The 16,841-nt window shown below is 39.5% G+C and overlaps 1 protein-coding gene across 7 annotated transcripts in view; it reads right to left on the reverse strand.

The window, feature by feature from the left end:
• Positions 1-16,841, reverse strand: part of LOC117812036 — a 70,497-nt gene that overhangs the window by 51,303 nt on the left and 2,353 nt on the right. For 2 of the 7 annotated variants that reach the window (XM_034682576.1, XM_034682577.1), the window contains exon 2: positions 11,364-11,425. In XM_034682576.1, the coding sequence (XP_034538467.1) occupies positions 11,364-11,425 (62 nt within the window). Of the gene's footprint in view, positions 1-1,328; positions 1,621-2,055; positions 2,160-10,593; positions 10,658-11,363; positions 11,461-16,841 lie in introns of all 7 variants that reach the window. The other 5 variants (XR_004631117.1, XR_004631116.1, XR_004631115.1 and 2 more) reach the window with 5 other exon arrangements.

Below are 16,841 nucleotides of genomic sequence, written 5' to 3' on the forward strand. Positions count from 1 at the left end.
AGATGCGTGCGCTCTCTGACAAATGCTCTGCCGTGTGCAGGAGCTGTTGTTTAATTTGTAAAACACAGCTCAGCAAAGCTGGAGCAAAGCAGGCAATTAGAGGCTCTTCTTCCTGAGCACTTGACTGTATTCCTTTAACCTTTACACAATGATTTATGTCAAAGGATTTGTCACCTTCGCAGTGGGGCCTTCACACAGGGCTTTTCAAAAACACACAATGGGGGAAGAGGAGGGTAAAAAACTTACAATCCTCCTGTGAGGATCTTGGAACTTATATAACTCCCAATTATCAAAACTTCTTGCAGCCTGTGCAGGCCTCCTCTCTGTTTGTAAGACTCACAAAATAGCTACAGTGCCACTGAAGAGTGTATAATGCCTGTGTGCCCACATGACTGGCGAAAACACTCCTGCTCTTTCTGCCCCGCTGAGTCCTGCTGCATAATGGGGGTCTTGAAGGCTCTGGGCTCAGAGCGGGCCTGCCTAACAAAGCCTTGGTGGCTTGCAGCAGACAGGAGAGTGTGTTTGCGAACAGCTTGCCAAAAACTAATTTTCAGGAGGTTTTCTGTGGGATGCAGTGGCAGCAGCATGACAGTGTGAGGTTTAGATATCTTGGTGAGCGGGGAGGGCTGGGGGTGAGATATGTAGGTCTTTTGTGAAGGTCCAGAGAGTTGGTTCAAGGAGAGGAAGTTCACAAATTGGGAGTTCAGAATAAATTTAAAGAAGTAAGTTGGGTTTAGCATTTTTTTTTCCTGTTTTTACTTTTTTGTTTGTGTCATAGCACAAAATTTGTAAATTCACACCACTTTATGAGGCAGTTTTTTGGAATTAATTTCAGATTAACCGCACCAAGTAATCCTCTTGCACCAGGCTGCCAACTAGTCACGTATTTATTTCACTCAATCTGTATCCATCTCTCATCAGTTTTTTCCCTCTATCCCCTCACCATTCACTTTCCTTTTTGCCCCACAGTAATGTACCTGTTTACCTTTTGGGTGGTCTTGAGCCGGGCTAAACTAAAGCCCCAGTCCCTGCAATGTAAGTGTAGAGTAGCTGCTAATCCGATTTCAGGAAACAGCCAAGCCCCCACCTCCCTACCCCCTAACCCCTCCTTCGCCTGTCCCCATCCAAGCTTGCCCCTTCTCCTCAGAGAGTGGAGGAAATAAAAGAAAACAGAGTGACAGTGAAGGAGCCAGAGGGAGGAATATTTTAAGAAGGAGTTTGGTTATTGGGGTATTTTCAGCATATGCTTAAATACCTCAGGAATACATAACCAAAGCTCTAATGTGCATCTGGCCCTTTAACAAGGTGTGACACAGGGGACATATTACCTGCTCACTGACTGGTCTCTCCTCTGAGTCCACTCTGCCCTCTCTGGGACGTTACCGGGGCCAAACATAAAGCAGTGTTTCATGGTGCAGGGGGCTTATCTGGCCTCTGAAAGTATGTGAGACATGCCAGGAAACAAAGGAGCGTCTCTGCGCCCACTAGCAGGGGAAGCATATCCCTTTCACAGGCCACACATCTCCCTGGATTTACTTATTTGACAGGCTCATGGTGGGTTTTCAGGGGAGAAGGTCTGCACCTGGAGAGACGCTGACCAGCAGAGCAAATGGACCTCTGCTGCCAGGGGAGAAGCAGACACCAGAATCAGTACTAATCTCAGACACAGAGGTAGTGTTATGGAGCTTTAAAGTAAATATGCGCTCTTATCTAATGCAAACTATTCATTTAAAGTCAATCCTCCAACATGATTTGGTTTAGAAATTCAACATTGCAGATGTTTAAGAACATGTGTTTGCAGTTTTTTTTAGATCTATGCTTAAAACTAAATCACAGTGGGTTGAGACCATATTTGATTTAGAGAAAAAAAACAGCTTGTTACCACAAACATTGTCCAGTAAAATGTAAAAAAGACACTTTCTAGATAACAGGGATACAATTAAGGTCCAGAATCAACCCCCTCATGGATTTGAATCACATGCTATTTTGTCCCTTTTGGCACACCATAGTCAAGCCACCACAGTGTCTTCCTGCTTTCTGCTGATGAAAAATTACCTCTGAGCTTTTGAATGGCATCGGTTTTTTTTAAAGGGGTCAAGGGTCAGGGTGCTGTGGAACTGTGCCCACTCAGGGCATCAAAAGTTGACTCTTGGGTGCGCCTGGAGGAAATTTCAAAGAGATGTCAGAGGAGGAACCTGTGCACAAATTCAACAAGGCTAAAAAAAAAATGTTTTAAAAGTCTACAGGCTGAGAAATATTTCACTTTAAAAAAATCTCTCTGACGGCTCAGTTGACAAGTCAGAACTAATATGCACTTTGTGTCATTCAGAATTAACATATCATCAAAGTACTTTGAGTTTGAGCTACCACCTACAAGCTAAGCATACAGGTGCAGCTAATCGGACTGATGTCAGCGGGCAACAGCAACACAAAAGCCAGCAAAGCACGATTTTGGAGTGTGTGAATCATCACAGATCTGTGGATGAAACTAAACTGAAGCGCTTGCTACATGGGTGCAACTGACTGCGGGCCAGTCAACATTTTGGAAAGCTCCTACTCATTTGATTCCCAAACCAAGTCACTGGTGGGAATTGCTGTCATTAATGAGGACATCATAACTGCAAAATAATGGAATTCTAAACATGCAAGTAAAATTTCAATCATTGCAATTAACTATTGAAATTCAGTGATTAATCATGATTTTAAAAAATGAGGGAGAATGTTTATGACTTTAGTTTTTGTTGTAATTTTTTTTCTAATGATTTCATGTAGTAAACATAAATACCAAAATGTTTTATATAAAAAAACATACTTTGGAAACATTCAGCTGAGAGAGTAACATGCTGGGGTTTGAAGAGGAGATGGGTTGCATTTTTGTTGAGTATTTGTCAGTGAATTAAACTCAGATTTGTTAAGACTGAGAGGAAATGGGGAAATGACTCTTGGTACACAAATACGTTTTCAGGAGAGACTTCCTTTACACCTTTTCTTTTACAACAATGCCATTGTTTTGACTGCCCTGAACAATAGTCTTTCTGACCTAAAACAAAACTTGATTAACATGAGTGGTAAAATTGAATAAATGTAACCAAAAGACCAAATGAAGATATTAATAATGATATAATGACAAAGAGGTCAATCTTTAAAACTCTATACAATAGCTGTATAGAGTACAGATCAAGAGATGTTGTACAAACGATTCCCTTTGCATGACCCACATACACAGTGAGGAGAAAGTGGGATGGAGCGAGAGTGTATGCTGAGACTGGAGTCAGACTCTGCTCACCCTGAGGAAAGCATGGCCTCAGCTGGCCAAACATGAGCAGTGCAACAAACATCCCCACTCAGCTTCTCCTCTGATCATACACTCACTGACATGACTGAATGAAAGCCTGTAAATTATACAAATAAATAATACTTTTGATGCTTTTATTTTAAGGAGTTTAAAAAATGTGGGATATTAGGTTGGTGGATGTGTTTCACTTAAAAGGTGCAACAATGCCGTCAAAGCACTGACACACCATAAAGACATGAATGAATTCGCTGTAGTATGTTTGACATAATGAAATCCCACAACACACACATAGATACACACTCACACACAGCGAGTGGTGTTAGGGCAGCATTGTGTGTATGACATGAGGGGATCGGTGTCACTGTGTCACAGCTGATCCCTGGTGTACTGTCAGACAGCGGAGACCCTCAGGGCCCTCCTTTACTGCTGAGAATACAACAGTCCATACGGCATCTGTCATACACACTGAAACACAAGCCTGCACGTTTGTGTGCGTGGGTGCATGGGTGGGTATACATGTCCCTGAGGGCAACACTAATGTGAGTGATTGTGCATGAGTGTGTGTGTGTGTGTGTGTGTGTGTGTGTGTGTGTGTGTGTGTGTGTGTGTGTGTGTGTGTGTGTGTGTGTGTGTGTGTGTGTGTTTTATTTTACATGCCTGATTCTGCCAACTTAATCTTCCTCTTCAGAATTTCCTAACAATAATCTTCCCAAACCCTTCCCAACCTCCTACTCCACCCTCACACTTTTTGCTCTCCTGACATCCACCTGCTTTAGTGGCTCTCTAACTGATAAGCCCCATTCTCCAGATTTCCCCCTGTGTTTATTTGTCCCATCTCAAACAACAAGTCCCTCTGGTTACAGCCACTGATGACCCTGGACCAACACTCCTGCCACAGTCTGATTGCTCCATAAACAGTGAGCGAAGACTGGAGTGTGTAAGAGTTAAGCCTTAACTGTCCCAAACAAAGGTCTACTATGTTGGCTAGGGTGAGGCTGTAGTCGGGTTTCTGTTGCTTCTTGTATGACTGTTTCTTTTGGTTATTTTAAGGAGAAAGTAAGGCCTGATTTTGCTTGATTTAGAGAGAAATAATAATAATTAGTCTCCTCTGTAAAGTCTTCAGCAGGAACTGGACAAAACACAAATGAGAAAGAAGGAATCTATTTTATTCCTTGAGTACTTTTGCACTATTTATGCCACTTTAATGTAACTGTTTTGGTCTGTTCTTTAATATTTTTGTCCCAAATAAATGTCAAGGGCTGTATTTGATGACAAAGCACAGACTTAAATACTTCAACTACTATTGGATGGATTGTAACTGAATTTGTTCATGCAGTGATGGCCCACACAGGATAAACCTTTCTGTCTTTTTTATTCTACCACCAGCAGGTTGACATTACCGGCTTTAAGAAGAATATCTTGACATCTATCGGGCATATTACCATGAAGTTTAATACATTTGGAACATTAATACAATATGATGGTTATCTCCAGATGATTTTTGATAAACTTTATAACCATAAATAGAACATAGAAAATGTTATCATGCTAAGAGAGAAAGGAAAATGGAGAACATAGAACAAAGATCTTCACAATCAATGTGATTTTTCACTAACTTGAAAGAATGAATACTTTAAAGAGATTGTATCATAAACACAAGTATAAGCCTTCCTTAACAGTAGAAAGGTATAGCATTTAAGCTAGCATACACACTTTAATACTTGTTTATTTATATCACTTCTTATCCCCGACATAATGTTGAACAATATGAACACACACAGCAGATTTTCTCTAAAATTTCAGCCCTGCAGCACTGCATAATATTAACATGTTAGCATTGCTAATATGGGTGTGTTAGCATACAAGATTGCTGCCAGGCAAAGAAAAAACAACTTTTTTAAACTGTTTTGTACATTTATGATGAATGTTGAATCAGGAAATCAAAGAAGAGCAATTGCACTCAGATGCAAAATGTATCAGATGTTTCTGCTTTGCAATAAAATAACACAATATTATTTGTGAGCTTGTGACTGGTCAAGTAATGGTTTGAAAGTGATGCACCACTCATGGTGGGATCATCTGATTTATCAAGCTTGTAAATACAACACTTGGAGGGGTTTATAAAAAGGCCTGGTCAGGTCAGGGGTCTTGAGTAATTCACAAACAATGCAGTACTTACAAAATGTGCAATCTGTGTAAAATTACATTTTTAAAGTCTACAAAGTCACAAAATGACCAGAGAGGCTGCCCACTCATCTGTTAAACCACTGTGTCTTCATCGGGGGGACTCAGAAAAGTGCTGATCTGACACTTCTACAGCTGCTGTGAACAGAAACCTCTTGAGAAGGCACCAAGGAGCTGGGTCCACTCCCTGGGCAGACACACACAGACTGCTCCAGATTAACTGGTTTTCTTAATGTCTCCTCTCTGGCGAGGTTTCTTTCAGACGACTGAGAGGCAAACAGGCCCCGGTGAAAGACTCACTCCCCATTAGCAGAGGTAAATGCCTCTTCTGTGAGCAACCGGTTAAAGCAGGGAGGGATAAAGGGCCTCTCCACACACTTCTTCAACCAGATTAGAGAGGTGACTCTTGTCTCGAGGATGTAAATGTTTATACGCACACACAGAGGAGCACTCTACCGTAGAAACCTCAGCAGTGTCACTATTACGATTATCATGAGGAATTCATGAGGCTCTGGTCATATGCAATGAAACAGCTCATTATAATACATAATCTACATTTAATCATAATGCATAGGGTTTTTATCTTGTATTAATTAAATGTGACACCTTAAAATGTACTTACGGTTTTTTTTTGTATTTGAAAAGGTTGCTGGCTTGGCCTTGTGATTAAGTCGCACGCCCTATATACAGAGACTACAGCCCTCAAACAGGCGGCCCAGGTTGGATTCCAACCTGCGGCACCTTTGCAGCATGTCATTCCCTACTCTCCCCGCCGGTTTCCTGCTCAATCCACTATCCTGTCCTCTCCAAATAAATGAAATCCCAGAAAATATCACTTTGAAAAAACAGAAAATAGAAAAGGTTACATGCACAGCAATATGTATGAATCTGACTAGAGTTAATTTAAAGCAAATTATCATCTGCTGACTCTTTGCAGGTCATGACTTAAATATCAACTCAGCTCCAAAATGCTACCACTATCATTGTGCAGGTATTAAATGTTAGAGAAAATTGGTTCAAAACCATGAAAAGTATCTATGCAACTCTTTTTGACCTTACATATGTAAAAAAAAAAGTTGACATATTTGAAATAAGAATCTTAGTTATTACAACTTTTTCCTCCCAGTTTTTCAAATTCAAACTCTTCCTTACTTCTTCAAAGACGGAAAGGAGAAAAAAAACAGCCCCTAATCGCTGGCTCATTGCTTCCTTGCCAGCTAGCAGCCCCTGATTGCATTTCAGCCGAGAAGTAAATACTACATGCTCAGTTACCAGGTGAAATCAAGCAGGCAGATGTGTCTGCAGCCTCAGTAGACACTCGCTGGACCCTGCTTCTGTCTACCTGTGCCACAGAGTTTCTAGCCAAGTCAGCTGCTGCCGATCCATGTTGCTGAGTAGGTATATGAGAACGTGTGTGTGTGTTTCGGTCTGAGAAACTAGAGACAAAGTTGGGATAATTCTGCTGTTTGTTTTAAGAAACAAACTAAGATTCTGCATCCAAGAAAACACATATATCAGTTTTGTGAGGATGAATTTAAAGAATTAAAGTGTTTATAAATGAACTTCCTAAAAACCCTCTGCAGAGTCCATCAGGCCTGTTTGTTATGAAGAGTGTGCAAAGGAAAAGAGCAGCAGAGGTGTGTTTGCCAGAGAAGGGGTGAGAATACAATAGCCCTCCTTCCAAGGGTCTGTAACCATAGACTCTAATAAAGTCACTGCCTGCAAATAAAGAGCCACTGTGCAGCTCGCGTTACAACAACAAGGACGGCATTATACAACTCAGCTCTGTTTTGAAGTACACAGCCAAATGTTGGACAGGAACTAACAGGGCACGATGTGTATTTACTATACATACTCTATAATACTGATGATAAAGTAGTATTCTTATTTGTGGAACAGCTGATAATGAATCTCCATTATTCATGTTACTGTCCAGTATATTTTTTTTGTAGCACTGCGAAAAAGTTTCTCCTTCCTCCCTAGGAACTTTAATGTTGTGTGTTTTATGACAATATATTTTATACAATATTTCACAGACAGATTGGTTAGCCTAGTTGAGGGGTAGATAAACTATATGAGTAGATAACACTTCTTTGAATAGTTCACATTATTATCTTGAACATTAAAATTGAAATATGAAAGATCAGACTTTGAGAGACCGACTGGTCAATTGGTTCATCTCTTAAGGAACAGCCTGCTGGGGCAATGTAAAGAAGAGGATCACTATACTACAAGACAAGGCTACAGGAAAAGAAGAAACTGTTAAATTGAATAAAACATACATCAAGTACAAAATGTAAATGTATCATTAACTCTAAGCACACGTAACAAAGAAAAGTATACATATAAAAGTCAAATTTGATGGTGTTGCTTTTAAAGTGGTCAGTTTGGGAATTAATCTGAGGTTAGCAAAAAGACATATTGGAGGTAAATAGAGGTCGTAAAAGAACACACACACACACATTATTTACATAAGTACAACCAGTTAGTTTACTTTGTTTTTAAAGTAAACTAACTGGTTTCATTTTTTTACTGGAGTACATCTGGAAAACTTTTAATGTACTCAGAGTATAAAAGTAGATATTAGCTCTCACAAAGACAATTCCAGCAGCTGTGTATAAGCAAGGCCAGCAGAACCACTTCAAACTCCTGGCCATTAAACTTAAATTGATGTAAATTTAAATAAAGTGAAAATTTAAACAGAACATACTGAAAATGATAAACATTAAGTCTGCTCGAATGTGCTAAATTCTAGCTTGAGGGTTGAAAAGGCGATGGGAAATATGCAAAAGAAAGTTCCGGATAATACTCCTCAGATGCTTGAAAGCTGATCAGCAGGTCTGATTTAAAAACATGGAAAGTAGAGAGTGCAAAAATGTGTCTGAATGTCAGAGGTTGAAGTAAAGGTTATGAGAACAATAAATACACAAGAAAAGTGCAGGAACCTAAAAACTCCACTCCCCTATTAAGTTTGCACTTCATTATTTCCCACCTCCAAAGTATAAGCACTGAAAGGTTAAAATGCAGAGGCTGAATAGACTTCTCCTTCAATGATACACACTTGTCTGTAATGTGTCAATAGTTGCACCCAGCCAAAGTTTGAAGAAGCCTCTCTTTACAAACCTCAGGCCTCCCCTGTTGCTAAAGGTTGTGACCCTGCTTTTTATTTTTCCTGGGGCTGTTGGGTTAATGAAGTAACAACAAACTGGGCCCACGGCTAATTTGGAGTGGCACTTCCTGGCCCCTCTTTTCTCCGCGAAGACGTATTTCATTTTCTCTTATCTCTGCCTCGGTCATGTGGCTTTCCGCATGGACGCCCATGTCTCCCTCGGTTCAGGGACTAATGGAAACTTCGTTAATGTCATTAATCTGCAGACCGGGACATGAACCAAACACGTTTAACCTTTCTGGGCAGGCCTCTGCCACCGACGCTGCAGTGACTGTCCACACTCTCTGTGCTTGTGGCTCAGTGTGACGTGGAAGGGTTGGAGATTCTCGTGTCCATGCTGGTTAAAGTCACCTTGTAGGAAAATTAAAATTTCTTACATGGTTTTAATTGGTCCACTGATAGCAAAGTTTCAGCTGGAAACATGCTTTAATAACGCTTACAGAGAGGACGCTGCATCTCTCTGTATACACTGAATATCTATCTGTTCTAATCAGCCTCACATGAGTGAGCGGCTGTTTAGAGATGACAGCACTCTCACTTCCACCATGCACATTTAAACAATGGTAGCGTCAAAAGACTGCTTAATGACTTATCAGGTGGCTGTGATTCCTGCCTCATTCAAAGCCCTTATTCACACATTCCAGCCACTCCATGAATGGACACTGTCAGCCCCACATGTCATATACTTTCATTCATAAAGGAGAAAACAGGAGAGGGGGAGCATGGATGAAAAAAAAAAGGACTCTCTCTGGTAGGATGGGTAACCCAGGGGACATTTTCTTTTGTGTGGCGCTCAGCTTATGGGGCCAAATGCCAGCAGGCTTACCTCCACACTGTCTGTCTCTGTGTGTCCCCCTTTCCTTTGCACACAGTAATTAGGAGGATCTTAATGGAGAGGGGGTTTATTAGTGTCTGAGGAAGGCTTTAAAAGTCACTTTAATTAAGGGGGATTCTGCAGACAGCTTGTGTGGCGATGTCACCCATTTTATAAAATCCTTGTTTGGGCACAACAGGAAAATAGAAGTGGGGCTTTAAAAGGAAGGGAAAAAAAGGCTTTGCAGAGGAAGGCCGTCTAGACCTGCAGTCAGACACAGAATGGATACTCTGACCCTGGCTGAGTATTAAGATGACGGTCATTATCTGCCAAGAAATTCCACATGTGTGCACATTGGGAGCAAACACCCCCCTTTAAGGAAAAATTGTCCAAACGAACCTCCCGTCCCACTGCAACTGTTTCATTCAAAAGATAACCTCTCTGCAAAAATTTTGGGGGGGATTAATTTATTCTTAGCATATCCTATGGCCATTCATGCAGGATATAAAATCCTAGATTATTTCCTGCTTGGTTAACCCGCATCCGGCCAGTCCCTCTCACAAAGCCATTCTAATGTTGCCATTAGTTATGCTCCTCTGGTGGCCAAAAGATTGATCCCACAGACTTGGAATCCAATAAATGTGTACATGAATGGCAGAGGGAGATAACACGTTTCCCACAGATAGCGCGAGGAGCCGATCAGGTGCTGAAACACGATTGGAAAAAGATGATTAATGATAATATTTTAAATTAACCTCAACATTGAATTGAGTATTTATTTCTCGAATCTTCTCTTTGGTTAGATTTTATTTGGAGAGATTAAAGGAAAAAGAACTGAAGGGAGGCCTCTCAGGGAAAAGACAGAAAAGGGAAACTATCATGCCAAAGACAACAAGACAACACACTCACTCATAAAAAGCCACTGTTGTCACACACATCACGGTGCTATAAAAGTAAAGCCCTCCACAATAACTGCAGCTGCTGAGGGAGCCTACAGAGGGGATCTGATAATGGGCCCGAGGGGAAACGACAACGCGCTCAGGGACCAGGGATTGTCAGGAAGACAGATAAGAAGACACAGGAACAGGTTATCAGCTAGTTTATGAGGTGTCACTCTGCTCAAACACTCACCTGTTCTGCAGGAGAATCACAGAATCACAAACAGGCGGCCCATTAATTCACACAGGGAATCTCACTGTTATGAGTCAAAGAGATGCAGACTGGTTTTACACCTTTCTTACACCGTTTACACAAGGTCTCATGCAGAATGTGAAGAGTTTTACAGCAGAATTTCTTCTCTTTTGTAAGATGTGTTTAACTTCTTTGCTAACAAATTTTGCTTCCTTTATTCTTCTTTTTTTTTTCTTTTATCTGTCTTGTTATTTCTCTAAAAGTCAAATAAAACTTGATACCCCAAAAATGAAAATAGATTTCACTGTAAACCAACATGACATTCAGGTTTCATCCTGTGTGTGAACTGAGAAAATACCTTAAATCTAACATTGTTGCAACTTGATGCTCTGCCTCAAAATCAGAGGAACCAGCTCGTAACAGTGTACAGTATGTGCAAACAGGAAGTTTGTTAATTTTCCAAAACTATCAAAGAAAAAAGGTGGTAAAAATTAACACCTACATCTACAGTGTAGTCAGAGGTTAAAGTTTTTCCTTAGCTGGCCCCAAGCATTCAACAAAGAGGTGTTAAGTTTGCTCTATGAGGCTCTGATTACTCCATAAAACATCAGAATGAAGATATTCAAAGTTTAATTAAATTTAGCCTTAAACTTCCATACCAAAAGTTCATTCTTTTGGAGTTCCTCTTGAGAGGAACTTGTAGTTTAGCCGTGGATCAGTTGAGAAGAATAGATTAAAGAGAAGCTTGACTGAGACAGATGACAGCTGACCTGAGAGAACATGGAGGTGAAGGGCCCATGGCGTCGCTGGACAGGTGATCTCCAAACACATCCTGTAGGTGGAGAACAGAAAACACTGAGGGCCATGCTGAAAAAAGACAGAACAATAAAGCTTCAGTTAATGATTCAAGCAGCCTCACCTAACCCATGGATGATATTTTACTTACTTAGAGCATTTAGTGAAGCAGCTTTGTGCTGAATTAAAGACTGTTTATTCCTTCATACAAAGCTGACAGACGACACAAGGGTGTTTTACTTTTAACCCAAAAAGAAACCCACAATGAAATTATTCTGAACAATAAGAGACAATGGCAATTTTCTATTTTCCAGTGACTTCTTCCACACATGATAAGATCACCACATCATGAATAATTAAAGAGTGTTTTTGTTATCATCTTTACGCAGCTTGTCCAAAACACTCAGTAACGGGGGCATGTAGAATAGGAATATTTCTGAAAACATAACTTTGTCATATTTCTTTCAGTGCATCATATTGTACACCCACGTTAAATAATATGGTTTCATGACATGCCTCAATGTGCAGACCATACAGTCTCTAAATCAGAGAGAAATGTTCCTTTGCATTGAAAGAAAAACAAAAGCCACACTGCAGACTGCTCTGCTGCACAGATACATCCTCCAGATTTTTTATTATTATTCTTTCACCCTCATAAATGGTCAAAACAAATGACAATCTCTGTGCAAAGAAGAGACGGAGCCCACAAAAGGGAGTCTGACAGCCATTTCCACAACAGATGTTTTTACAGAGGGGTGTCTTCTCTCCGCTGAGCAGTCTCACACATGAGAGACCCCCAAAAGCTTCAGAGAAACGTCCAGAAAACCAACATGTAAATTTGTAACTGCCACGTCTCTGACTAACAGGCCCGCACCGATTTATTTCTTCCTTTAGGGAGAGAAAACACAAAAGGCAGATCCAAATATACATATCAGCATGGATGATTTAAAAGGGCAGAGGGGTGGAATTAGAACTTCAATATGAGAAAAAGACAACAGACAACATCGTTATGTGTTATCATGAAAAGATAAGTCCCTATTGATCCGCTTTGTGGGCAAAGGCTGCACTATTGACAGGAAGACGGAATATGTCGGAGGGGCAATATTTCATACATTTGGCCTGTTCACTCCATCACTGTGAGAGGCTGTTTTTCTGGGCTGTATATAATAACACGTGTGCTCTTTATTTCCCTCAGATCAATGGTAATGCGAGGGGGGCCACACAAGATGGATGCCACGGGCAGGTTAACCTATCGACTGCTGAACAGAGACACACAGACCGGGGACAAGGGACACAGAAACACTCACTGAACATAAGCTTGTGGTTGTCGTTGAACTGCACTGATTAGTTACACCTTACTCTGTCTGCAATTAAACATCTGACTTTGTTTGTTTTCAGAGATTTATCTTCTGGAAGTTCATCCACATTTTTATCTAATTTCTTCTTCGTAGTAAATCTGTAATTGTCTGGTTGTTTGGGGAAGTTTACAAGGTGGGAAAAAGGGCTAAATGGTCTTTCTGACCACTTCCTGGAATCGGTAGAGGAGGCAGACGGGAGGGCCGGCTATAGCCCACACAGGTGGCCCGGATCTGGAACAGGTCAGCCACGCCCTCCAAGAACCAGCCAGCTTATCTCTTGCTAACGCTCCAAGCCCCTTTAAGGCCCTAACTCGCACCTTTTGACAATACATAAAGAACAAAAAGTGAAAGAGTGAGATTTAATTAAAAGCATTTGATCCTACGAGTGTTTTTAATACTGTACTTTTCAAAAACCAACACAATAACCCCTCTGAATGAAAATATCTTTAAAGCCCAGCAGAAAGAGGTGAAACTATTGGTAAGTCTTACATTTGATTAAAGATGGCCTATGATTGTGAAGCAGGCCTCATATTGTAAAAAGTTTCTATTAATTAAACTGTTCTGTGCTTGAATTCACTCTATAAATGCACCTTTTGTGATGCTTTAGAGATACAGATTTGTTAAGTGTTTAAAATTTTTAACAAATTCGTCCCTCCAATTAACGCAATGCTCCGTCTCTGCAGCACAGGTGATTCAACTCTCTGATAATGCTTTGCCTTTCTATTGTGGATGCAAAGCCACACATTCACTTAGAAAATACAATAAAATCTAAATATGAAGTCACTCTGGCTGAACTGCAAATCGAACGTTAATAGAATAATGCTGCTCTGACAGACAGCTTGGAGCATTTTTTGTCTAAAGTTGGGTAAAGGGTAATTAATTTGGCAATAAATCATTCAGTGTTTTGGTGACTCTGATGAGAATTGTAAAAAAAAAAAATCTCTTTGCTCAGACATCCCCTGAGCCAACCCCCCACTCCCCATTGTCTGTGTGAAAATGGAAATCTGTGCCACCAGTACAATATCCACATTATGTGCCCTGCCTCGACATTGTTGCATGACATGCTTGATTGTACGCTGGCATATAGGAGCAGAAATGAGTAAACATACCATTAGCACATATTAACGTTTGGCTTCCTCTTACAGTAATGTGTAATGCATGAGTTTATATGTTGTTATAGATCTCATTTGTGTTTGAATAAAAAAACATGTAAGATATTTCAACAGTCTTGTTTTCATACTTTAAAGCAAAGACAACAAATGCATCACTTTCCAAATTATTCTCCCTTCATGAAAGTTCTTCCGCTGTCATTTGAATATCTATATTTATTTCACTTCACAGGCACGAACAACCCAATAACAAAGACTTGGTGTTGTCACAGTGTTAAACTTCATCTTTCTTCTGGCTTGAGCCTCCTTTACTGGGAAATTAAGTATCAATGCTGCTTGAGGCTAAGAATGTGATATATTCCTTGTTATTATTAAAGGTATCCAATATATGTATAGATTAATTCAGCTTTCTCTTTGTGTGTTTATAACGGATTATAGATCAGTAAAACAACTAGATGATGTTTGTTTCTCAGGAGGATGTTTGTTTCTTGTGGTTAAGACATTCTGTGACAGACAAACATCCCACAAGAATATTATAAACTTCATCATCTAATGCTACAATCTTCAGAATTTGGCTAATTTCACCTGGAAGATATCTATTAGAAAATCTTCATCTGATTATATTGTCTTTTTTTAAGTATGTAATAATGCTCTTATTTAAACTAAGTTGGAATTTTTAAACTGGGTAAGTGCGTCTATGGTCGAGGGTGCTTCAGATAGCCGGTGCAGTCATGTATGTCCGCTTCTTTCACTCACACAAAAGCATGGAATCCATGGAATCGTATGCCGACTACTGAACCACTGCATGTAAAGCTGAGACGGCCTTACTCATGAGGGCAAATCAGCGAAAATGACCGAGCTTCAATAACTGGGTTTGTGTTCCCTGATAGGACTGACAAAACAAAAAACAGCATCTTCTGTACTAAAGTACATGAGCTAAACTTACTGTCATAGACCAAAGTTAAGAACAAGTATGTTGCTCATGAACTAGTGAACTCTTGACCTTTGTGTTTTAAGGTTAAGTTGTGTTCCTGCGAAAGTTAACACAATTTCAAAAATGAAAATGAAGCATTTGAATGTTAGAAATATGCTTTACATTCTTCTGAATCTTATGTTGGTGATTCATCTTTTTTCTGATGCGTTTTGGCTTAAAGGGAGGAAGAGCAAAACCATCTCCCTGAGACACGAGTGAGATCCTGCTGGCACTTATAACTCAATGCTGCCATCTAGTGTTGGGCTGCTTTCAAAAGAAAACAACAGAAGGGGAAACAAGTCAGAGGTTGAGGTATCATTTACTTATAAATAATCATTTGTTGAAATTAATAACTTGATTATTTAATGGCTTGAATGAATGGCTTTGACGTTATTTTGTTTGGGACTACATGTGACCCTGCAGTTCAGGGTTTGACCTATTTATAAAAGTCTAGGACCATGTGATGTGACAATTTGAGTTGAAGTGTGATCATATAATTACAGTATGTAAATGGGAATGAATACGTTCAGGTGAATTCGTTTGTCTTATATTCCTGCAGCAGGATGTTCTCAATGTCAGCTGTTAGCACACACAGAAAACTGAGATGCTCCCCTGTACAGTACATTGTACACGCTCTGCCTCGATACCTCAGCCCCACCTGTCTAGCCATGAGCTCAGAGTTGAAACAGAGTTCAGCCAAGTTGAGAATTGTTCTTGCTTGTTTTATCAGCGGCGTGTACCATATTTCTCCATGAAATACTACAGCCGGCAAGAGATACTGCCAAGGGAGCAGGGAAACAATTGAATGGGCATTAATGATTTACAGGTACATATCTGCTATAATACCAACACAGGCGGAGGTAACTGAGAGCAGGATCTGATGACATCATCGATGCTGCCTCAGATAACACCTTGTTCATCAACTATGTATGGATCTGGCAAAAGATATAAGATAATGTCCAAGTGAGAGTAGACTATTTACTGGCCTGATGCATGCAAGACCGGTGTTCAGAGACTGAGGCAGGAACCAAGATTCCAAAGCTTCACATTTACTGAGGAGAAAATATTAAACAAATGTGTTCCCTGTAGATATGAAAGCTTAGATCTGCACCAAAACATGAGAAAAAAAGACATTATTTACATGAAAATTATTTGATGAAAGCTGGTTTTGTTACCTTAAATTAAAAAAAAATAGTTATATTGATTCACTTAAATACTGTCTGTTGGATGTATGTATCCACTTAAAAATGCCTTACAGGTTATGTGTCAAATAGCTAAATAAAAATGTTGTGATTATGAGATTGTTTGTGAAACAGCCACAATTTATAATAATGGTCTCCTTTTACTTGTAGCAGGAAATTATATAAGTTGTATAAGTTTATTATGATGGTTAACTTATTTCACTTAATTCTTAATTTATTTCACTTAATTTTTAAAAAGTGAGGAAATACAGGTTTTGTAAAAGGGCAGCAACTTGCTGTTATTTCCATAGTTGACTGATATGCTATGCAGTCATGTTTTTAATTAAATTATTAATGATGATTTATAAAATTGAAGCTACCGCCACAGAAGAAGATATTGTTAATGCCATATTTTATCAACAGTTTGAAACAAACAGATCCAGTTTTCAATGACACATCGACAAATAACCTACTAAAGATCCTTACATTGGGGGAAGGGAGGGCTAAGCACATTCCGTGAATTTTCACTTTTACAATGACTCAAACTATTAAACATCTATTAAATTTAATATCTAAAGAGCAACTAAAATGAGAATGTCTTCAGGAAACCTGCAATAAATGTGCAAGACAATGAAAAAAACAGGTTCTGTCAATAGATCTTTAAATTAAACTGTTTTGTCTTTTTTCTTTTTTTCCAATGTAATGCTTTAGTGTCAAAATCAGTCTTGAATTGTTGTGTTTTCTTATGACTGATTTAAAGATTCTGCAAGAAGATGGAGAACATTTACTGATTATTTTAATTAGGACTTTTATTATTTATTATTTGGATGTT

Source organism: Notolabrus celidotus, chromosome 4 (genome assembly GCF_009762535.1).
Source record: "Notolabrus celidotus isolate fNotCel1 chromosome 4, fNotCel1.pri, whole genome shotgun sequence".
Taxonomy (NCBI): domain Eukaryota; kingdom Metazoa; phylum Chordata; class Actinopteri; order Labriformes; family Labridae; genus Notolabrus; species Notolabrus celidotus.